The 26190-nt window shown below is 47.4% G+C and overlaps 1 protein-coding gene across 1 annotated transcript in view; it reads left to right on the top strand.

Annotated features, from left to right (window-relative positions):
• LOC140375544 (F-BAR and double SH3 domains protein 2-like) overlaps positions 1–26190 on the top strand; it is a gene marked incomplete at both ends in the record, with an annotated part of 66143 nt that overhangs the window by 8996 nt on the left and 30957 nt on the right. The window contains 6 exons of the mRNA XM_072461859.1: positions 4183–4259; positions 5501–5645; positions 9266–9399; positions 9646–9700; positions 10351–10479; positions 10559–10681. Of these exons, the coding sequence (XP_072317960.1) occupies positions 4183–4259; positions 5501–5645; positions 9266–9399; positions 9646–9700; positions 10351–10479; positions 10559–10681 (663 nt within the window). The remainder of the gene's footprint in view (positions 1–4182; positions 4260–5500; positions 5646–9265; positions 9400–9645; positions 9701–10350; positions 10480–10558; positions 10682–26190) is intronic.

Here is a 26190-nt window from a genome sequence, read left to right on the forward strand (position 1 = left end):
AGTGAGAAAGACCTCTTTCATATTGAGTGTTTCTCCCAGCCCTACTTAACTTTCAATTCAATTCAATTTATTTTATTTTTGTAACGCTCAAAATCACAACAACAGTTTCCTCTGAGGGCGACAGTAAAAAAAAGAATGAAGCAATGTCTGTGGTGGCGAGGGACGATGTCCCAGAGTCCTCTGTCCTTAGACCCTCCTTCTGTCCTTAGCTCCTCCTTCTGTCCTTAGACCCTCCTTCTGTCCTTAGCTCCTCCTTCTGTCCTTAGACCCTCCTTCTGTCCTTAGCTCCTCCTTCTGTCCTTAGCTCCTCCTTCTGTCCTTAGACCCTCCTTCTGTCCTTAGACCCTCCTTCTGTCCTTAGCTCCTCCTTCTGTCCTTAGCTCCTCCTTCTGTCCTTAGACCCTCCTTCTGTCCTTAGCTCCTCCTTCTGTCCTTAGCTCCTCCTTCTGTCCTTAGACCCTCCTTCTGTCCTTAGCTCCTCCTTCTGTCCTTAGCTCCTCCTTCTGTCCTTAGCTCCTCCTTCTGTCCTTAGACCCTCCTTCTGTCCTTAGCTCCTCCTTCTGTCCTTAGCTCCTCCTTCTGTCCTTAGCTCCTCCTTCTGTCCTTAGCTCCTCTTTCTCGGGCAGGAAAAACTACAAAAAACCTCCTTGGGAAAAGTATAAACCTGGGTTAGTTCCAGATGAAGGAGGATGTGACTCTCACAGACGTGAGGGAGACTGGAGCTGGAGCCACTCTTCAGCAGATGAGGGACCGTCCACACGGGGCAGGGACACTTCACCAGGTCCTCAGGAGTGAGACAAAGAAAAGGCAATGAACAGTTTGCTTGTGGAATTAAATATTAAATATTGTTTGATAGAGTAAGTAATCTTTATCAGAGGATAGTGCTCAAGTTCAAGTTGCTCCTAGGGCAGCGGAGCTGAAACTGTAGCTTTATATTTCTGTTCCTAACTAGTCTGACCATAAGTCATTTCAAAGAGGAACGTTTTAAGCCTGGACTTAAATGAAGAGACTGTCTCAGTCTCTTGAACTTGGACATGAGCTGATTCCATAACACAGGAGCTCTACCTCCTACTGTGCTTTTAGAGACTCTTGGGACCAACACAAGTCCAGCATTTTGAGAGCGAAGAGCTCTGATGAGATGGTTCTATAGCATCTTTGAGGTGACCATGTCATTTGTGGCTTTGTAGGTCAGGAGTAGAATTTTAAATTCTACGGCAGCATATAAAGAATAAACAGAATTAGACCAAGTACCGAACCCTGTGGCACACCGTAAATTACTTTAGAGCATGGTGAGGAGCTCTGGTTTACATTAACAAATTGGTATCTATCAGATAAATAGGATTTAAAGCAGCTGAGGGCTGTTCCCCCGACACCTACATCACATTCTAACCTCTGCAGTAGAATGTTGTGGTCGATGGTGTCAAACGCTGCGCTGAGGTCCAACAGAACCAGGATTGAGACCAGTCCATCGTCAGCGGCTAATAACGAATCATTTGTGACTTTAACTAGTGCAGTTTCAGTGCTGTGGTGGGCTCTGAACCCTGCTGTGGTGGGCTCTGAACCCTGCTGTGGTGGGCTCTGAACCCTGCTGTGGTGGGCTCTGAACCCTGCTGTGGTGGGCTCTGGACCCTGCTGTGGTGGGCTCTGAACCCTGCTGTGGTGGGCTCTGGACCCTGCTGTGGTGGGCTCTGAACCCTGCTGTGGTGGGCTCTGAACCCTGCTGTGGTGGGCTCTGAACCCTGCTGTGGTGGGCTCTGGACCCTGCTGTGGTGGGCTCTGGACCCTGCTGTGGTGGGCTCTGAACCCTGCTGTGGTGGGCTCTGGACCCTGCTGTGGTGGGCTCTGAACCCTGCTGTGGTGGGCTCTGGACCCTGCTGTGGTGGGCTCTGGACCCTGCTGTGGTGGGCTCTGAACCCTGCTGTGGTGGGCTCTGAACCCTGCTGTGGTGGGCTCTGAACCCTGCTGTGGTGGGCTCTGGACCCTGCTGTGGTGGGCTCTGGACCCTGCTGTGGTGGGCTCTGAACCCTGCTGTGGTGGGCTCTGAACCCTGCTGTGGTGGGCTCTGAACCCTGCTGTGGTGGGCTCTGGACCCTGCTGTGGTGGGCTCTGAACCCTGCTGTGGTGGGCTCTGAACCCTGCTGTGGTGGGCTCTGGACCCTGCTGTGGTGGGCTCTGAACCCTGCTGTGGTGGGCTCTGGACCCTGCTGTGGTGGGCTCTGAACCCTGCTGTGGTGGGCTCTGAACCCTGCTGTGGTGGGCTCTGAACCCTGCTGTGGTGGGCTCTGGACCCTGCTGTGGTGGGCTCTGGACCCTGCTTTGGTGGGCTCTGAACCCTGCTGTGGTGGGCTCTGGACCCTGCTGTGGTGGGCTCTGAACCCTGCTGTGGTGGGCTCTGGACCCTGCTGTGGTGGGCTCTGGACCCTGCTGTGGTGGGCTCTGAACCCTGCTGTGGTGGGCTCTGAACCCTGCTGTGGTGGGCTCTGAACCCTGCTGTGGTGGGCTCTGGACCCTGCTGTGGTGGGCTCTGGACCCTGCTGTGGTGGGCTCTGAACCCTGCTGTGGTGGGCTCTGGACCCTGCTGTGGTGGGCTCTGAACCCTGCTGTGGTGGGCTCTGGACCCTGCTGTGGTGGGCTCTGAACCCTGCTGTGGTGGGCTCTGGACCCTGCTGTGGTGGGCTCTGAACCCTGCTGTGGTGGGCTCTGGACCCTGCTGTGGTGGGCTCTGAACCCTGCTGTGGTGGGCTCTGAACCCTGCTGTGGTGGGCTCTGAACCCTGCTGTGGTGGTCTCTGAACCCTGACTGGAGAATTTCAAATAAGTGATTGTCCTGTGGGTGGCGACAAAGCTAACGTAGCGGGCCCATCAGTGTTTCCCCCCAGGATTTCAGGCGTAGTGGGATTTTAACATAGCTACTCCTTAAAAGAGGCACACAAACAAATAAAGAATAATATAACTTTATCAACTACAATGTATTTATTAACATGCTATATTTGTGGTGGGTAGTGCAACAAGTGCTGTGAATTTGGTGACCCGACATCCAATAATAAAAAAGTTATTGAAGATTGATATCCATAATTCATCATATTTCATCATAAAAACATATATTATACTTCTGATGGGTAAAATAAAGGTTGTAGTAGATATATATTACCATTATTGATAAGTGCTGTTTGGTGACTCTACATCCAAAATTTAAAAAGCTATTGAAGATTAATGTTCATATTACATCATATTCCATAAATAAAACACAAATAAAGCTTCATATGGAAAAAAGGTTGCTGTAGCGTCCATCATGGTGTATTTATTGTGTTATTCACATTATTATTTGTTATTATGTGTTATTCAAACCGCTCCATTTGACGTTCCATTCCTGCTAAAACGTTTAAATTTTTGGTTTTCCTTTTTGATGACGGTCCCTAAGCACTCGTCTCGGCTCCGCCCATTCGGATCAGTGTAATTCGCTGCGCCCAAAATGTGCATCTGACTGTTAAAAACGAGGTCGTGTCACTTGGCAGTGTAAATATGAGTGTTTGGCATGTGTATGATCTGTAAAGACTTGTGCGTTTAGGAGTTATTGACCTCGGAAATCTGAATCTGTGAATATGATGCTAACTTTACCGAACTATCGCCCGCAGAGCTGATACATGAGGAATTAGTGTCGCGGCTTTTGATTGGTTCAGGATGAGGGCGTATCAGCCGCTATGCTAAATAGGGCTGGCTAAAAATGTCATATTTACAAAATATTAATTGTTTGTCATTTTCGTGTTTTGCTGTGCAACTTGTCAAATTGCTATACAAAGTTGAAAAAAATTAACGGATTGTTTAGCAGCGCTGCTATAAAGAGAACATCCTTCATCTGAGCCCTGGGCTCTTAACAGAGTTCAAACAGACCCTAGGAAGCGGATGTGCCCTTTTTCTAGGGAGGTTTGCCCTTTTTTACGTCCCACTCGGCCCTTCTGAGATCCTGAGGGAAACGTGAGGCTGGGACAGAGCGTGCCTCAGCGACTGCATCAGTGAGAATGTTGCTGCGTCGGTGAATTCTGTTCATTGACAAATGGCAATAAACCTCTTCTGATTCTGATTCTGAATGTTGAACAGTGCTGATGGAGTTACAGAGGGTCAGCGTGTGAGGGTGACACAGCATTAGGCGCTCTGGGGTCACCTATACTTGGTTTTTGCTCAGGCGCTGCACAAACTGGCCAACCAGTATCTGAAAAGAGAATGGAGCGAGGCTGCGACGCTGGAGCCCGTCCACCACGGGTATGTAAAGCCTCCTCCACCCAAGTTATGTAAAGCCTCCTCCACCCAAGTTATGTAAAGCCTCCTCCACCCAAGTTATGTAAAGCCTCCTCCACCCAAGTTATGTAAAGCCTCCTCCACCCAAGTTATGTAAAGCCTCCTCCACCCAAGTTATGTAAAGCCTCCTCCACCCAACTTATGTAAAGCCTCCTCCACCCAACTTATGTAAAGCCTCCTCCACCCAAGTTATGTAAAGCCTCCTCCACCCAAGTTATGTAAAGCCTCCTCCACCCAACTTATGTAAAGCCTCCTCCACCCAACTTATGTAAAGCCTCCTCCACCCAAGTTATGTAAAGCCTCCTCCACCCAACTTATGTAAAGCCTCCTCCACCCAAGTTATGTAAAGCCTCCTCCACCCAAGTTATGTAAAGCCTCCTCCACCCAAGTTATGTAAAGCATCCTCCACCCAAGTTATGTAAAGCCTCCTCCACCCAAGTTATGTAAAGCCTCCTCCACCCAAGTTATGTAAAGCCTCCTCCACCCAAGTTATGTAAAGCCTCCTCCACCCAAGTTATGTAAAGCCTCCTCCACCCAAGTTATGTAAAGCATCCTCCACCCAAGTTATGTAAAGCCTCCTCCACCCAAGTTATGTAAAGCATCCTCCACCCAAGTTATGTAAAGCCTCCTCCACCCAAGTTATGTAAAGCATCCTCCACCCAAGTTATGTAAAGCCTCCTCCACCCAAGTTATGTAAAGCATCCTCCACCCAAGTTATGTAAAGCCTCCTCCACCCAAGTTATGTAAAGCCTCCTCCACCCAAGTTATGTAAAGCCTCCTCCACCCAAGTTATGTAAAGCATCCTCCACCCAAGTTATGTAAAGCCTCCTCCACCCAAGTTATGTGTGTGTGTTTGTGCGACAGGAACATGTTGTGTGTGTTTGTGCGACAGGAACATGTTCTGTGTGTGTTTGTGCGACAGGAACATGTTGTGTGTGTTTGTGCGACAGGAACATGTTGTGTGTGTTTGTGCGACAGGAACATGTTGTGTGTGTTTGTGCGACAGGAACATGTTGTGTGTGTTTGTGCGACAGGAACATGTTCTGTGTGTGTTTGTGCGACAGGAACATGTTCTGTGTGTGTTTGTGCGACAGGAACATGTTGTGTGTGTTTGTGCGACAGGAACATGTTGTGTGTGTTTGTGCGACAGGAACATGTGTGTGTTTGTGCGACAGGAACATGTTCTGTGTGTGTTTGTGCGACAGGAACATGTTCTGTGTGTGGCGGGCCTATCTGGAGGGAACAGTGCAGCTCACTCAGTCCAGGATGAGCTCATGTGACGATTACAAGGTGCAGGTGTCAGATCCTGCCAAGAGCACCCGCCACCACAAGGAGGCGCAGCTCCGGAAGGTAAGACACGCCCACACGCTCCAAACGGGATGCTCTGGGTTTTAGTAAACACCCTCGCTGTGTGAAGGAGGTCCTGCTGCTGTCAGACAATCAACACAGCTAACAACTGACTAACAGCTAACAACTAGTAGCAACTGACTAACAGCTAACAACTAGTAACAACTGACTAACAGCTAACAACTAGTAGCAACTGACTAACAGCTAACAACTAGTAGCAACTGACTAACAGCTAACAACTCGTAGCAACTGACTAACAGCTAACAACTAGTAACAACTGACTAACAGCTAACAACTAGTAGCAACTGACTAACAGCTAACAACTGGTAGCAACTGACTAACAGCTAACAACTAGCTCTGTACATGTGTTATCCACTCTTCAAGTGCAATACTGTCAGATCATGATATCTGGTTGCCTGACCCGCCAGCCCCGCCCACATTCTGTTGGAATGCGTAAGGGGCTGGACCCCGAGTCAGAGCCAATGAAGTCGTCGCTCATCCATTTACCGACCAATCACAGACGGAGGTTTTAACGCGTCACACTGAGATACGGAAGTAGCTCTTCACCCCCGATCCAAAACATTCAAGATGCCGGACCCGGTTCGTGACCCGGCTCGTGACCCGGCTGGTGACCCGGCTGGTGACCCGGTTCGTGACCCGGCTCGTGACCCGGCTGGTGACCCGGCTGGTGACCCGGTTCGTGACCCGGCTCGTGACCCGGCTGGTGACCCGGCTGGTGACCCGGTTCGTGACCCGGCTGGTGACCCGGTTCGTGACCCGGTTCGTGACCCGGTTCGTGACCCGGCTCGTGACCCGGCTCGTGACCCGGCTCGTTATACGAAGGGCGTCATGGCAATTCAGGAGACATTTTCTGCGTTCAGGACGGATGACGCGGAACACGCCTTGTTGACGTGGGCTATGTAATATCCGGTTAAGCGTGTTGCGTTTTTTGCGTCACTTCTGGGTTTATGTGATTGGTTCTGTCTCTGCTCTAAACTCCGCCCTCCTGCGGTCAAGCCCCGCCCTCACACAGTTTTGTCAGAACGTGTTGGGAACGGCTGCTCAGGCGTGACATCTGGTGCAATCCGTCCTAGAGTCACTTTAAACTGTCATTTCTTCTGTCCAGAAGCTGCACGGTCCTCTGGCATTAGAACAGTCTTCCTCTGGCATTAGAACAGTCTTCCTCTGGCATTAGAACAGTCTTCCTCTGGCATTAGAACAGTCTTCCTCTGGGCATTAGAACAGTCTTCCTCTGGCATTAGAACAGTCTTCCTCTGGCATTAGAACAGTCTTCCTCTGGCATTAGAACAGTCTTCCTCTGGGCATTAGAACAGTCTTCCTCTGGCATTAGACCAGTCTTCCTCTGGGCATTAGAACAGTCTTCCTCTGGCATTAGAACAGTCTTACTCTGGCATTAGAACAGTCTTCCTCTGGGCATTAGAACAGTCTTCCTCTGGCATTAGAACAGTCTTACTCTGGCATTAGAACAGTCTTCCTCTGGGCATTAGAACAGTCTTCCTCTGGCATTAGAACAGTCTTACTCTGGCATTAGAACAGTCTTCCTCTGGCATTAGAACAGTCTTCCTCTGGCATTAGAACAGTCTTCCTCTGGCATTAGAACAGTCTTCCTCTGGCATTAGAACAGTCTTCCTCTGGGCATTAGAACAGTCTTCCTCTGGCATTAGAACAGTCTTCCTCTGGCATTAGAACAGTCTTCCTCTGGGCATTAGAACAGTCTTCCTCTGGCATTAGAACAGTCTTCCTCTGGCATTAGAACAGTCTTCCTCTGGGCATTAGAACAGTCTTCCTCTGGCATTAGAACAGTCTTCCTCTGGGCATTAGAACAGTCTTCCTCTGGCATTAGAACAGTCTTCCTCTGGCATTAGAACAGTCTTCCTCTGGCATTAGAACAGTCTTCCTCTGGCATTAGAACAGTCTTCCTCTGGGCATTAGAACAGTCTTCCTCTGGGCATTAGAACAGTCTTCCTCTGGCATTAGAACAGTCTTCCTCTGGGCATTAGAACAGTCTTCCTCTGGGCATTAGAACAGTCTTCCTCTGGGCATTAGTACAGTCTTCCTCTGGCATTAGAACAGTCTTCCTCTGGCATTAGAACAGTCTTCCTCTGGCATTAGAACAGTCTTCCTCTGGCATTAGAACAGTCTTCCTCTGGGCATTAGAACAGTCTTCCTCTGGCATTAGAACAGTCTTCCTCTGGGCATTAGAACAGTCTTCCTCTGGCATTAGAACAGTCTTCCTCTGGGCACTAGAACAGTCTTCCTCTGGGCATTAGAACAGTCTTCCTCTGGCATTTGAACAGTCTTCCTCTGGCATTAGAACAGTCTTCCTCTGGCATTAGAATATTTTTCCTCTGGCATTAGAACAGTCTTCCTCTGGCATTAGAACAGTCTTCCTCTGGGCATTAGAACAGTCTTCCTCTGGCATTAGAACAGTCTTCCTCTGGCATTAGAACAGTCTTCCTCTGGCATTAGAACAGTCTTCCTCTGGCATTAGAACAGTCTACCTCTGGCATTAGAACAGTCTTCCTCTGGCATTAGAACAGTCTTCTTCTGGCATTAGAACAGTCTTCCTCTGGCATTAGAAAAGTCTTCCTCTGGCATTAGAACAGTCTTCCTCTGGGCATTAAAACAGTCTTCCTCTGGGCATTAGAACAGTTTTCCTCTGGCATTAGAACAGTCTTCCTCTGGCATTAGAACAGTCTTCCTCTGGCATTAGAACAGTCTTCCTCTGGCATTAGAACAGTCTTCCTCTGGCATTTGAACAGTCTTCCTCTGGCATTAGAACAGTCTTCCTCTGGCATTAGAATATTTTTCCTCTGGCATTAGAACAGTCTTCCTCTGGCATTAGAACAGTCTTCCTCTGGGCATTAGAACAGTCTTCCTCTGGCATTAGAACAGTCTTCCTCTGGCATTAGAACAGTCTTCCTCTGGCATTAGAACAGTCTTCCTCTGGCATTAGAAAAGTCTTCCTCTGGCATTAGAACAGTCTTCCTCTGGGCATTAAAACAGTCTTCCTCTGGGCATTAGAACAGTTTTCCTCTGGCATTAGAACAGTCTTCCTCTGGCATTAGAACAGTCTTCCTCTGGCATTAGAACAGTCTTCCTCTGGCATTAGAACAGTCTTCCTCTGGCATTAGAACAGTCTTCCTCTGGGCATTAAAACAGTCTTCCTCTGGGCATTAGAACAGTCTTCCTCTGGCATTAGAACAGTCTTCCTCTGGCATTAGAACAGTCTTCCTCTGGCATTAGAACAGTCTTCCTCTGGCATTAGAACAGTCTACCTCTGGCATTAGAACAGTCTTCCTCTGGCATTAGAACAGTCTTCCTCTGGGCATTAAAACAGTCTTCCTCTGGGCATTAGAACAGTCTTCCTCTGGCATTAGAACAGTCTTCCTCTGGCATTAGAACAGTCTTCCTCTGGGCATTAGAACAGTCTTCCTCTGGCATTAGAACAGTCTTCCTCTGGTATTAGAACAGTCTTCCTCTGGCATTAGAACAGTCTTCCTCTGGGCATTAGAACAGTCTTCCTCTGGCATTAGAACAGTCTTCCTCTGGGCATTAGAACAGTCTTCCTCTGGCATTAGAACAGTCTTCCTCTGTCCCAGTGCATGGAGCAGCTGACGGAGATCCAGGCCGAGCTGCAGGAGTCTGTGAAGGAGCTGACCAAGAGCCGCAAGAAGTACCAGGAGGCGCAGACCATGGCCCAGGCTGTGCGGGACAAGGCCGAGCTGGAGGCCAAGTAAGTTCCACAAGTTCTAATTCAAACAGATAAAACTGTTTCATCAAACAAACTGTCTGATAACTGAAATGTGTTTAAAAAGATAATGTGGTTGTGGATACAGTCTCTTCCACCTCCTCTTGGAGGAGCCCCTTGAGGCCCTCCTCTTAGAGAAGGGCCTGGAGGGCCAGTGAAGAGACAGCTTCAGAAGCTGTCTTAAGTGCCTTAAGTGACTCAGCATCATGTTCTTCTTCTGTCTTTCACCAGGTCCAAACTCAGCCTCTTCCAGTCCAGATCCAGTCTTCAGAGAGCAAGCGTGAAGGTACAGGACCTCCTCCTCTCCTCTCCTCTTTCCTCCTCTCGCCTCCTCTGCTCTCTTCCTGTCCTCTCTCCTTCCTCTCCTCTCTCTTCCTCTCCTTTCTCCTCCTCTGCTTTCTCCTCCTCTGCTCTCTTCCTCTCCTCCCTCCTTCCTCTCCTCTCGCTTCCTCTCCTCTTTCCTCCTCTCCTGTCTCCTCTCTCTTCCTCTCCTCCTCTCCTCTCCTCTCTCTTCCTCTCCTCTCCCTTCCTCTCCTCTCTCGTCCTCTCCTCTCTCGTCCTCTCCTCTTTCCTCCTCTCCTCTCCTCTCTCGTCCTCTCCTCTCTCGTCCTCTCCTCTCTCGTCCTCTCCTCTTTCCTCCTCTCCTCTCCTCTCTTGTCCTCTCCTCTCTCGTCCTCTCCTCTCTCGTCCTCTCCTTTTTCCTCCTCTCCTCCTCTCCTCTCTCCTCCTCTCCTCTCTTTTCCTCTTTTCCTCTCCTCCTCTCCTCTCTCTTCCTCTCCTCTCTCCTCCTCTCCTCTCTCCTCCTCTCCTGCATGGCTCACTTCAGACCGAGGATGAATGGCATACTAAAGCAGTACTGATACTGATACTGAGGTGAGGTAAAGTAGTGTGAAGTCGGGTCTAACGGAAAAAGCTCTTCTTCTTGTTCTTTTCCAGCTGAAAGCCAAGAGAAGTGAGTGCACCTCCAAAGCCGCTCACGCTCGAAACGACTACCTTCTGACTCTAGCCGCCGCTAACGCTCACCAGCAGCGCTACTACGACACAGACCTAACAGACTGTATAAAGGTAGAGCCCGTGAACCCTCAGTGGACCTGGTCAGTACCTGGTCAGCACTGGACAGTTTCATGGTGCTTGTGTTGTGCAGGTGTTGGATGGAAAGATCCACGAGCAGGTGAAGGACTTCCTGGTGTCGCTGTGTCAGACTGAACTGGAGACGTACACGGCGGCTCACGACACATTTAATCAGCTCTTAAGCAGCTCCAGTGCAGTAAGTGTGGAAGAATCGTGTTACTTCTGTCCTCTCACTTACACGACCTGCTCATGCTCCAGGCCAGTGTGTTTTTTAACATGTGACAAAACATTTACGGACGGACAACCAGACACGCTGTGGAATCATTGAAAGTTTGACCTGCTGCTTCAAACTATTTTAAAAAGCGTCAAACGAATTGGACTGCACAATTTTGTAAAAGTGTTTTTTTCTGCTAGAGATTACAATTCGTTTTATGATTTTTGTTTTAAAAAGTAGCATTCTGGACTTCCTGTCATGGCGGCGCAGTGAGACGACACACACACACCTCTGCTACAAAACGTGGCTTTAAAATAGTTTGAACCACATTATCCCAAAGAAAAATAGTGAGGGATGCGTAAAGAAGGAAGGCACAGGTCTGGTAACAACATATTAACGCTTTGAAAACTATATTTAATTTTTACTCTCTATGTACTTTTCATTTATACACAAGCACAAGCACATACACAGCACATACACAGCACATACACAACACATACACAGCACATACACAGCACATACACAGCACATACACAACACATACACAACACATACACAGCACATACACAGCACATACACAACACATACACAGCACATACACAGCACATACACAACACATACACAACACATACACAGCACATACACAGCACATACACAGCACATACACAACACATACACAGCACATACACAGCACATACACAACACATACACAACACATACACATAACATACACAACACATACACAACACATACACAGCACATACACAACACATACACAGCACATACACAGCACATACACAACACATACACAGCACATACACAACACATACACAACACATACACAGCACATACACAACACATACACAGCACATACACAACACATACACATCACATACACAACACATACACAACACATATACATAACATACACAACACATACACAGCACATACACATCACATACACAACACATACACAACACATACACAGCACATACACAACACATACACAACACATACACAACAGGTACACAACACATACACAACACATACACAACACATACACAGCACATACACAACACATACACAGCACATACACAACACATACACAGCACATACACAACACATACACAGCACATACACAACACATACACAACACATACACAGCACATACACAGCACATACACAACACATACACAACACATACACATCACATACACAGCACATACACAACAGATACACAACACATACACAGCACATACACAACACATACACAACACATACACAACACATACACATCACATACACAGCACATACACAACACATACACAACACATACACAACACATACACATCACATACACAACACATACACAACACATATACAACACATACACAGCACATACACAACACATACACAGCACATACACAACACATACACAACAGATACACAACACATACACAGCACATACACAGCACATACACAACACATACACAACACATACACAACACATACACATCACATACACAACACATACACAACACATATACAACACATACACAGCACATACACAACACATACACAGCACATACACAACACATACACAGCAGATACACAACACATACACAGCACATACACAACACATACACAGCACATACACAACACATACACAGCACATACACAACACATACACAGCACATACACAACACATACACAACACATACACAACACATATACAGCACATACACAGCACATACACAACACATACACAACACATACACATCACATACACAGCACATACACAACACATATACAACACATACACATAACATACACAACACATACACAACACATACACATCACATACACAACACATACACAACACATACACATCACATACACATCACATACACAACACATACACAGCACATACACAACACATACACAGCACATACACAGCACATACACAACACATACACAGCACATACACAACACATACACAACACATACACAACACATACACAGCACATACACAACACATACACAACACATACACAACACATACACAACACATACACAGCACATACACAACACATACACAACACATACACATCACATACACAGCACATACACAACACATACACAACACATACACATCACATACACAACACATACACAACACATACACATAACATACACAACACATACACAACACATACACAGCACATACACAACACATACACAGCACATACACAGCACATACACAACACATACACAGCACATACACAACACATACACAGCACATACACAACACATACACAACACATACACAGCACATACACAACACATACACATCACATACACAACACATACACAACACATATACAACACATACACATAACATACACAACACATACACAACACATATACAACACATACACATAACATACACAACACATACACAACACATACACAACACATACACAACACATACACAACACATACACAGCACATACACAACACATACACAACACATACACAGCACATACACAACACATACACAGCACATACACAGCACATACACAACACATACACAGCACATACACAACACATACACAACACATACACAACACATACACAACACATACACAACACATACACAGCACATACACAACACATACACAACACATACACAACACATACACAACAGGTACACAACACATACACAGCACATACACAGCACATACACAACACGTACACAACACGTACACAACACATACACAACAGGTACACAACACATACACAACACATACACAACACATACACAACACATACACAGCACATACACAACACATACACAACACATACACAACACATACACAACACATACACAACACATACACAGCACATACACAACACATACACAGCACATACACAACACATACACAACACATACACAACACATACACAACACATACACAACACATACACAACACATACACAACACATACACAGCACATACACAACACATACACAACACATACACAACACATACACAACACATACACAACACATACACAGCACATACACAGCACATACACATAACATACACAACACATACACAACACATACACAGCACATACACAACACATACACAGCACATACACAACACATACACAACAGGTACACAACACATACACAGCACATACACAGCACATACACAACACATACACAGCACATACACAACACATACACAACACATACACAACACATACACAACACATACACAACACATACACAACACATACACAACAGGTACACAACACATACACAACACATACACAACACATACACAACACATACACAACACATACACAGCACATACACAACACATACACAACACATACACAACACATACACAACACATACACAACACATACACAACACATACACAGCACATACACAGCACATACACAACACATACACAACACATACACAACACATACACAACACATACACAGCAGATACACAACACATACACAGCACATACACAACACATACACAACACATACACAACACATACACAACACATACACAACACATACACAACACATACACAGCACATACACAGCACATACACAACACATACACATCACATACACAACACATACACAGCAGATACACATTATTATTGCGCTCAGACATGAATATTTGTGTACTGACCTGATGGACAGATGGACAGGCGTCTGTAGTTGTTGTTGTCCTGGGACATGTCCTCGCACCAAAGCAGGAAAACAAGTCAGGACCCGGGACAAACTAAACCACAGCTGAGAGCGATGTTCATCCAGTCCTGAAGCAAATGATGTTATTGACTGAACTCGATCACTGCTGGATCCACTCTGTTTTTGGGCTTTGAAGAGCAAATACGCAAAAGGCTCTGTCTCAACTTTGATCCGCCATTAGAGAAGCCAGACTGACCACACCTCCACTGCACTGACCACACCTCCACTGCATTGACCACACCTCCACCGCACTGACCACACCTCCACCGCACTGACCACACCTCCACTGCACTGACCACACCTCCACTGCATTGACCACACCTCCACCGCACTGACCACACCTCCACTGCATTGACCAGACCTCCACCGCACTGGCCACACCTCCACCGCACTGACCACACCTCCACTGCACTGACCACACCTCCACTGCACTGACCACACCTCCACTGCATTGACCACACCTCCACTGCTCTGACCACACCTCCACTGCACTGGCCACACCTCCACTGTATTGACCACACCTCCACTGAACTGACCACACCTCCACCGCACTGACCACACCTCCACTGAACTGACCACACCTCCACTGCTCTGACCACACCTCCACTGCACTGGCCACACCTCCACTGCACTGACCACACCTCCACTGCTCTGACCACACCTCCACTGCACTGGCCACACCTCCACTGAACTGACCACACCTCCACTGCTCTGACCACACCTCCACTGCACTGACCACACCTCCACTGTATTGACCACACCTCCACTGAACTGACCACACCTCCACTGCTCTGACCACACCTCCACTGCACTGACCACACCTCCACTGTATTGACCACACCTCCACTGCACTGGCCACACCTCCACTGTATTGACCACACCTCCACTGAACTGACCACACCTCCACTGCACTGACCACACCTCCACCGCACTGACCACACCTCCACTGAACTGACCACACCTCCACTGCTCTGACCACACCTCCACTGCACTGGCCACACCTCCACTGCACTGACCACACCTCCACTGCACTGGCCACACCTCGCGGCTTATTTGCGTTTGTCTTTCAATGTACAGGCGTCCAACTTCTGCGTAACGCGCAAATCGGCGTCTGCGGTGTGAAGGGAGCGCCCAGCCACCCGGCGGAGGAAATCCATTTCGACCGCTTGTATCTGCGATCTTGTTCTTTGGGTCATTACCCAAAGCTCATGACCATAGGTGAGGTCAGAACGTAGACCGACCGGTAAATAGAGAGCTTTGTCTTTGGACTCAGCTCCTTCTTCACCACAACAGTCGATGCAGCGACTGCATCACTGCAGCTGCTGCACCGATCCGCCTGTCGATCTCACGCTCCATCCTTCACTCACTCATGAACAAGACCCCGAGATACTTGAACTCCTCCACTTGGGGCAAGGACCCCCCACCCACCTGGAGAGGGCAAGCCACCTTTTTCCGGTCGAGGTGCTGATAATGATGATGAGTTGAAGTTCCTCCCATCACAATCAAAAGAGCACATCACCTGGACAACCAAGACCTGCAGCTGATGAACCACGAGGCCTGAGAATGAGGTTTATTAACGATCGTGTGAAGGAATGTGTCTTTAAAGCTGCAAGGGTTAAAGGAGACCTCCAGGGTTAAAGGAGACCTCCAGGGTTAAAGGAGACCTCCAGTGTTAAAGGAGACCTCCAGCAAAGGTTCCACCATCCACCATCTGTGAAGAGCTCAGGAGGAGAAAACTGAGACATGGGTTCTCTTTCCCACCAGGAGAAGCAGAGGCGCTCCTCAGAACACCAGGAGAAGCAGAGGTGCTCCTCAGAACACCAGGAGAAGCAGAGGCGCTCCTCAGAACACCAGGAGAAGCAGAGGTGCTCCTCAGAACACCAGGAGAAGCATAGGCGCTCCTCAGAACACCAGGAGAAGCAGAGGTGCTCCTCAGAACACCAGGAGAAGCAGAGGTGCTCCTCAGAACACCAGGAGAAGCAGAGGCGATCCTCAGAACACCAGGAGAAGCAGAGGTGCTCCTCAGAACACCAGGAGAAGCAGAGGTGCTCCTCAGAACACCAGGAGAAGCAGAGGCGATCCTCAGAACACCAGGAGAAGCAGAGGTGCTCCTCAGAACACCAGGAGAAGCAGAGGCGATCCTCAGAACACCAGGAGAAGCAGAGGTGCTCCTCAGAACACCAGGAGAAGCAGAGGTGCTCCTCAGAACACCAGGAGAAGCAGAGGCGCTCCTCAGAACACCAGGAGAAGCAGAGGCGATCCTCAGAACACCAGGAGAAGCAGAGGTGCTCCTCAGAACACCAGGAGAAGCAGAGGCGATCCTCAGAACACCAGGAGAAGCAGAGGTGCTCCTCAGCATGGATGCAGCGTGGGTGTGGTCAGTTAATTCAGTTATATATCCAGTTCTTTCAGAGGTGTCAGGAGTGACTGGGGAGTTTCTTTTTTTTGGAGGGGCCCTTCATTAGGATTAGATCAGGTTTTGGGTTCGATGCCCGTTTCCAGCATGAACCCTTTTGTTTTCTATTTTTCCCTTTCAGTTGCTCAGTGTTCTCATGGTTCTCAGGGTTCTCAGGGATCTCAGGGTTCTCTTGGTTCTCATGGTTCTCAGTGTTCTCAGTGTTCTCAGTGTTCTCATGGTTCTCATGGTTCTCATGGTTCTCATGGTTCTCAGTGTTCTCATGGTTCTCTTGGTTCTCATGGTTCTCTTGGTTCTCATGGTTCTCTTGGTTCTCTTGGTTCTCAGTGTTCTCATGGTTCTCTTGGTTCTCAGTGTTCTCAGTGTTCTCATGGTTCTCAGTGTTCTCATGGTTCTCATGGTTCTCATAAGGCGCTGGTACAGCTGGCAGCCCGGTGTAAACGCTCTCTCTTTTTTCTCACACTTATTGTGCTTTATCTCCTATTTTTGGAAATATAGTTAGTATATTTTTTCTATTTTACTGTACGATAGGGACACGCACTGGAATCGTTTTTAATTCAACTGTTTTTGACTTTTTTTCGGCTGGATTTGAGCGTTTTTCGTCGTGTTGTTGTGATGTGAGCTAGCTCCGAGCGAGCCCACCAGCCCCCCCGCGCCCTCCGGCCGCCGCTAAAGTACGGCGTGTCGTCGGTACACGTTTATGTACACGTTTATATGAAAGAGGAACTTCATGAACGATCGGGACACGCACTGGAATCGCTTTAAATTAACTTGTTTTGACTTTATTCGGCTGGATTGAGTGTTTTCGTCGTGTCGTTGCGATGTGTCTTGGCTCTGAGTCCCCCGGCTCCGGCCCCGCCCGGCGCCGTACCGCGTTTACACAAAGGAGGAACTCATGAAACTGCGGAGAACAGTCGTCTTACCCGGAGATCGTCACGTTATCCCGGCGGACATCCTAAGGAAAACGCAACGAGGCAGACGGGCTGGACGTAAACTCCGAGAGAAGAGAGGGACAAACAGGAAGTCGGTTCCCGCCGTAGTCATGGGTAACGTGAGGTCCCTTCAAAATAAAATGACGGAAATAGCGAGCCTCATGCGGTCCCAGAGGATGTATAGGGACAGCAGCGTCTTGATTTTCACAGAGACCTGGTTAACAGCAGAAATGCCAGACTCTATTGTAGGTTTGGACAATTTTCATCTGCTGCGGGCGGACAGAACGAGAGAATCCGGGAAGAAAAGAGGTGGAGGTCTGGCGGTGTATGTGAACACGAGCTGGTCCAAACCCGAACACTGCACAGTGAAGGAGCAGCTATGTAACAGGGATATTGAACTATTGGCTATTGGCATGAGGCCATATTATCTTCCCCGGGAGTTCTCACATGTGATTTTGATCGCAGTCTATGTGGCCCCGTCTGCCAATGCTGAAAATGCTTGTGAAGCACTGCTCTCCTGCACTTGTAGGCTGCAAACACAGCATCCACAGGCTCTCTTCCTCATCTCTGGTGACTTTAACCACGCTTCTCCCTCTTCTGTTCTACCAACATACACCCAGTATGTTACCTGCCCCACCAGAGAGAATAGACCATTGGACTTGTTTTTTGCCAACACCAAGGAGGCTTATTCTTCTTCCCCCCTCCCTCCCCTGGGCAGCTCGGACCACAACCTTGTACATCTGAGGCCTGTGTATGAACCCATCGTGCGCAGGCAGCCTGTGGTGTCCCGTGAGGTGAGGATGTGGTCTGCTGAGAGCGAGGAGGCTCTGAGGGACTGCTTCAGCACCACTGTCTGGACTGAGCTTTATGACCCACATGGGGAGGACATCAACACCATCACAGAGTGCATCACGGACTACATCAACTTCTGTTTTGAGAACATTATTCCCTCCCGGACGGTGCGGTGTTTTCCAAACAACAAGCAATGGATTAACCGTGAACTGAAGGCTCTGCTGAAGGAGAAGAAGAGAGTCTTCAGGTCAAGGAACAAGGAGGAGCTGAGGACTGTGCAGAAGGAGCTGAGGAGGAAGATCAGGCAGGCTGAGGCCGGCTACAAGAGGAGGATGGAGGAGCAGCTGCAGCAAAAGAACATTCAGGGAGTGTGGAGGAGCCTGAAAACCATCTCGGGCTTCAAAATCCCCCCTGCCCAGACAGAGGGGGATCTACAGTGGGTGATGGTTTAAATGCTCACTTCTTGAGGTTTGATCGGTCACCCGCCCCTCCCCCTGCACAGCTGCATGCTCCCTCTTCCACAGCTGGACAATGCCCTGCATCTGTTCCTCTTCGCTTATCTGCCCCGGACCATCAGCTCCCCACTTCGCCTGGACTCACCCATCCCCCCAGCACACTGTCCCCCTGCCAACCACTGACTGTCACAGCAGCACAGGTGAGGAGTGAGCTGAAGAGGATTAAAGTGAGGAAGGCAGCAGGACCTGATGGCATCAGCCCCAGGCTCCTTAAGTCCTGCGCAGATGAACTGTGTGGAGTTATGGAGCATGTCTTCAACATGAGCCTGAAGCTGAGGGTGGTACCACAGGTCTGGAAGACCTCCTGTCTGGTACCTGTGCCTAAGACACCGTGCCCCAAAGACCTCAACAGCTTCAGGCCAGTGGCTCTCACGTCCCACCTGATGAAGACACTGGAGCGGCTGGTCCTGGACCACCTCCGCTCTACCGTGCGCTCAGCCATGGACCCGCTGCAGTTTGCAAATCGGCCTGGCATCGGAGTGGAGGACGCCGTCATCTCCCTGCTGCACCGCTCTCTCTCTCACCTGGAAAAGCCTGGCAGCTCTGTGAGGATTCTGTTCTTCGATCTCTCCAGCGCCTTCAACACCTGCTCCTGAGGGACAAGCTGGAGACGGCTGGTGTGGAGTATGACCTGCAGAGTGGATCCTGGACTACCTCACAGACCGACCCCAGTTTGTGAGAGCCCGGAACTGTGTGTCTGACACTCGGACCTGCATTGTGGGGGCGCCCCAGGGCACTGTCCACGCGCCCCTTCTCTTCACCCTTTACACTGCAGACTTCAGACATGACACGGACAGCTGTGTCCTGCAGAAGTTCTCTGATGACTCTGCCATCATCGGACTCATCAGGACGACGATGACGCGGAGTACAGAGGACTGGCGCAGGACTTTGTGGACTGGTGTCAGCGGAACCACCTCCTCATCAACGTGGTGAAGACCAAGGAGATGGTGGTGGATTTCTGCAGACGCCACCCCACTGCCCCCTCACCAGTGAACATTCAGGGACGGGACATTGAGAGAGTGACTCATACAAGTACCTGGGTGTTCATCTGAACCACAAACTGGACTGGACTCATAACACAGACTGTACAGGAAGAGCCAGAGTCGGCTCTACCTCCTGAGGAGACTCAGGTCTATTGGAGTGACAGGGCCACTCCTGAAGACCTTCTCTGACTCTGTGGTGGCATCAGCCCTCCTGTAGGTGTGGCCTGCTGGAGCAGCAGCATCACAGAGAGGGAGAGGAAGAGGCTGGATAGAGTCATCAAGAAGTCCAGCTCCGTCCTGGGCTGTGCTCTGGACTCGGTGCAGGAGGTGGGGGACAGGAGGGTCCTGGCTAGATTCACATCTATGCTGGACCATGAGTGTCACCCCCTGCAGGACACTCTGTCCCCTGCAGGACACTCTGTCCGCTCTGGAGAGCAGCTTCAGTGAGAGACTGATCCACCCTCGCTGTGTGAAGGAGACGTTTCACAGTCTTTCCTTCTGCTGCTGTCAGACTTTATAACAAACACTGTTAGTCCTGAACACTCACAATACTGACCTAACCATGTGCAATTCTGTCATATGTGCAATTGCTGTGGGAATTCATGTGCAATTCATGTGCAATTACTGTGAAATTCATGTGCAATCTATGTGCTGTCGTGACACATATTCATGTGCAATTACTGTCGTGATCACATGCAATGGTATTTATGTATTTATTGATTTATTTGTCTATGGGAGTTTTTTATTTATTTATAGGAGATCTTCTACTGAAAGTGTTTTTCAGACTTTCTATAAGTGATCTGTTCTTCTGTATCTTCCTGCGTTGCACCAATGAAATTTCCCTATGTGGGACAATAAAGGAATATCTTATCTTATCTTATGGTTCTCATGGTTCTCATGGTTCTCTTGGTTCTCAGTGTTCTCATGGTTCTCAGTGTTCTCATGGTTCTCAGTGTTCTCATGGTTCTCAATGTTCTCATGGTTCTCTTGGTTCTCATGGTTCTCTTGGTTCTCATGGTTCTCATGGTTCTCTTGGTTCGCATGGTTCTCATGGTTCTCATGGTTCTCAGTGTTCTCATGGTTCTCAGTGTTCTCATGGTTCTCAGTGTTCTCATGGTTCTCAATGTTCTCATGGTTCTCTTGGTTCTCATGGTTCTCTTGGTTCTCATGGTTCTCTTGGTTCTCATGGTTCTCATGGTTCTCAGTGTTCTCATGGTTCTCATGGTTCTCTTGGTTCGCATGGTTCTCATGGTTCTCATGGTTCTCAGTGTTCTCATGGTTCTCAGTGTTCTCATGGTTCTCAGTGTTCTCAATGTTCTCATGGTTCTCTTGGTTCTCATGGTTCTCTTGGTTCTCATGGTTCTCATGGTTCTCTTGGTTCGCATGGTTCTCATGGTTCTCATGGTTCTCAGTGTTCTCATGGTTCTCAGTGTTCTCATGGTTCTCAGTGTTCTCATGGTTCTCAATGTTCTCATGGTTCTCTTGGTTCTCATGGTTCTCTTGGTTCTCATGGTTCTCTTGGTTCTCATGGTTCTCATGGTTCTCAGTGTTCTCATGGTTCTCAATGTTCTCATGGTTCTCTTGGTTCTCATGGTTCTCTTGGTTCTCATGGTTCTCTTGGTTCTCATGGTTCTCATGGTTCTCATTGTTCTCATGGTTCTCATGGTTCTCTTGGTTCGCATGGTTCTCATGGTTCTCATGGTTCTCATGGTTCTCTTGGTTCTCAGTGTTCTCATGGTTCTCTTGGTTCTCATGGTTCTCATGGTTCTCTTGGTTCTCATGGTTCTCTTGGTTCTCATGGTTCTCATGGTTCTCATGGTTCTCTTGGTTCACATGGTTCTCATGGTTCTCATGGTTCTCTTGGTTCTCTTGGTTCTCAGTGTTCTCATGGTTCTCTTGGTTCTCATGGTTCTCTTGGTTCTCATGGTTCTCAGTGTTCTCATGGTTCTCTTGGTTCTCATGGTTCTCTTGGTTCTCATGGTTCTCATGGTTCTCTTGGTTCTCTTGGTTCTCATGGTTCTCTTGGTTCTCTTGGTTCTCATGGTTCTTGTGTAAGTTTGTTGTTTTCGTCCAGAGATTAAAAATATTCAAGAGTTTTCAGCGATACGATCAATACAATCAACCCAATGACATCAGAAGTGTTACAAGTCGCATCCTTCAATGTGAACGGCTCTGAACACAATCAAACCAACAAAAACTTAATTAAAAGAAAGATTAGATCTTGTATATATTCAAGAGAAACATTTGAATGACGAAAAGGAGATGCAACTTAGATTTCAAACTGAATAGTTTTTGAACAGAGTTTTGATATGATACAGATATGTGCTGGTTAAGTGGAATATTAATGAAACGGTTTTCACTCATTCAAATGTGGGAAGTGAACCCTAGAGTCAGAATACCCATTTTTCTAATCCACACACAATCTATTCCAGAATAATTACTTTTTTGTTCTCATTAAAAACAGATCTAAAATCACTGCAGCAGACATAAGCACAATAGACCAGACAATAGAAGTCATCATGCTCTACATTTCTGTGGATTTGGAGGAAAGACTAATAAACACACTGTGGAGGTTCAATGCCAGCCTGCTTAAAGACCCTTTGTCTCCAGGAAAATTGTCTTGAGAGGACAAATTATAGCCATAGTCCCGAAAAAAGGAAAGAAAGGGAAAAAAGCTAAAAGATCTGCAAGAAAAAATGTAATGGATGGAGGAAAACCATGCCAAAAAAGGGCTGTCCTAAAATAAGAGAAGAAATTCATGATCCGACTTCACAGGATATAGTTAGTAAAATGCTCTTTACCAAACAAAGTTATTATGAGAGTCGATCAAAATGTTCTAAATTATTATCTTGGAAACTTAAAAAACAACCTGTAAGAACAATTTTTAATATACGGGCAAAATTATGTAATCTTATCTCAACAAGACCAAATTCAATCAGCATTTGAACATTTTACCAAAATTCCAGACGATAATGAAGACAACATAAATTCCTTTCTGGACACCATCAATTTGTCTGTTATGTCAGAAGAACAACATAAAAAATAGGACCTGAAATAACACAATCAAAAGATTAAAGAACAATGAATTTCCGGGGAGCAAAAGGTTCACCTCAGACTGTATAAAGCTCTAAAAGACACAACTTTTAACTGGGAACTTAAGAAAACTCAGACCCTCTTAGAAGAAGCCATCATGTCCCTGACACCAAAAGAAGGGAAGGACCGACTGGACTGTGCCTCATATAGACTATTTCTATTCTGAATTTACACCTCAATCGTATTTACACCTCAATTATGTCCAAAAGAATGGAACAAATCCTCCCAAACTGAATCCACAAAGACCATACAGGATTCATGAGCAAACAACAAACACAAGACGACATAAGACTGTCCTTTACACACAATGAGACAAATAAAAAAACAACAACACTAAGCAGTAATAATTACTTGAGACGCTGAGAAGGTTTTTGATTCTGTAGCTGGACATATTTATTTAAAGTGATAAACACATTTCAAATTGACGATTCAATTATACAAGATATTGGGGCTCTTTACGATGGTCCAACATCAAGAATTAAAATCAATGGTCATGTGACAGGTCCACTGACTCTGGAAAGGGGGTCAGGCAGGGCTGTGCCTGGTCTCTCCTCCTGTTTGCTCTGTAATTTGAACCATTGGCCCAATTTATTAGACATTCGGAAACAATTCACAGCGTTACAATTGATGGGATGGAACATAAAATTGCCTGCTGCAGATGATGTTTAATTATATTTAACCAAACCAGACATTTCCATTCCTAATGTGATGAGTTTCCTTCAAGAAGTTTCTCCAATGTCTGGATATAAATTAAATGTACAAAAAAACGTGGGTTTGGATGAATATACGGAGAACGGCGGAGGAGTGTAGTGGTTAGGGACGTTAGCCAGGTCCTTAAGATGATTGGAACCAGGAGCAGGCTGGGAGACGTACGGGGGGCTCCTTCATTAGGAATGGACTTCCGGTATGACATAAAGTACTATTTTACCCTCAAAGTCCCAAGAAAAGAGGAGCAAGAGTTGAGCAAACGCAGAGCACACAAGCCTGGCCCACGTGAAAAACAGCCCGCCTCTCATGCTAACAATGCTAACATGGTCTCCGAGCGCGCACTTGTCCGTAGGTGGAGGGGAGATCACCTTACACTGACTGGCCATTATGATGCGTGACATGGCGGCGCTGAGGGCGGAAATGAGATCAGTCCGGTATTGCTCGATTTGAAGAAATAGTCCCTCCCATCACGATCGAAAGAGCACATCGCCAAACCAAGACCAGCAGCTGATAATCCACGAGGTCTGATTATGAGGTTTCTAAATGATCGTGTGAAGAAGTGGAATTATAAAAACAAATAACTTCTTCAAAAAATACACTTAAATCTGGGAAATTACACTACAGGACATTACAGGACAAAAAATATTACACATGTGATGATTGACATTGTGTTACAGTATTGCACATGGGTATGACAGTATTGCACATGGGTATGACAGTATTTGTTATAAAGTCTGACAGCAGCAGAAGGAAAGACGTGTGAAACGTCTCGAGGGTGGATCAGTCACAGAAGCTGCTCTCCAGAGTGGACAGAGTGTCTTGCAGGGGGCGACACTCATGGTCCAGCATAGATGTGAGTTTAGCCAGGACCCTTCTGTCCCCCACCACCTGCACCAAGTCCAGAGGACAGCCCAGGATGGAGCTTTGTCCAGCTTCTTCCTCTCCCTCTCTGTGATGACCACACCTACAGGAGCTGATGCACCACAGAGTCAGAGAAGGTCTTCAGGAGTGGCCCTGTCAGGAGTGGCCCTGTCAGGAGTGGCCCTGTCACTCCAAAAGACCTGAGTCTCCTCTGGCTCTTCCTGTACAGTCTGTGTTATGAGTCCAGTTTGTGGTTCAGATGAACACCAGGTCCTTGTATGAGTCACTCTCTCAATGTCCCGTCCCTGGATGTTCACTGGTGAGGGGGGCGTGGCCTCTGTTGAAGTCCACCATCTCCTTGGTGTCCCTTGGGTCAGAGACCTCCTCCACCGCTGTAGCCTGGGGCTCCAGCTCGTCTTTGTTGGATCTCCGCAAGAGTCTATTTTTGCGTCCACTATCTTTATAATCTTGTCAGGAATCTCTTTAAAGCTGCCACAATCACCGGGTTTATCCTGCTCCCAGTCTCCCCTGCAGAAGAATCTGATCTAGAGCTGGAGCGGTCGTGTGACACGGCCGAAGTAACAGTGTGGCCTGAGTGCAATCCCCGCCCGAGTGCGCAGAGGCTAACGCTGGGACAGAGCTAGCAGCTAGCTTAGGTGTTACCCTGCTAGCCTGATTCTCTGTGGCATTTTCTGTTCCATGTTAACAAAATGTCCACGTGTGAATATTGGGTCTACCCCTGGGGAACTCAGGCCAGACTAGGCACGTCCGCACTGTGTGTGCTGTGTTCCATGTTTATTTTATTTTATTAATTTAAAAATTGAAAGAAAAGTGTAATTTTTATTGTTCACACTGGGTGTACTTAAGGCTAGATCCGAGTTTGGAAAACAGAAAAAAAAGTAATCCATGTTGATTTTATGGCCTTTTAAAAATGGGGACCCTCGAGGGTCCCGAATGTGACAAACGTGACTTTTCCCATAAAAGGGATCGATTTGGATAAATACATTCATTATCATCACAAAAATGATTCCAGTTGCCGACATTAAACAGTGACTTTTTACAGCACTGACTCTTTCAACTGAGACAGTTTTACTCACACAGGTGCTAATGTGCTGGTACTGCTCAACATTAGCACATGCTATTTTGGAGACGTGTTGCACCTTATTTACCATCTGAAACTACACATAATATTAGTGGCATAATAGTTCAGATGTGTGCCTGCAGTGGCTCTTATAGTAATGCCATTGAGCCACAGATAAAAGTTTGAATAGAGGATTTTTCGCCAATTTGAGAATTCAAGTGACTGTTAGTCCCTTTTTTTTAAACGTGCATGCTTACCCTCACCCCCCCCCCCTCCGGTTCTTTCCATGAGGCCGCCTCCCATCAAACCTGGTGCAGAAGCACCAACAGTC

This window comes from Eucyclogobius newberryi, unplaced genomic scaffold, assembly GCF_026437365.1.
Source record: "Eucyclogobius newberryi isolate DKJ021-1_F unplaced genomic scaffold, fEucNew1.0.hap1 SCAF_324, whole genome shotgun sequence".
In the NCBI taxonomy this organism is placed as follows: domain Eukaryota; kingdom Metazoa; phylum Chordata; class Actinopteri; order Gobiiformes; family Gobiidae; genus Eucyclogobius; species Eucyclogobius newberryi.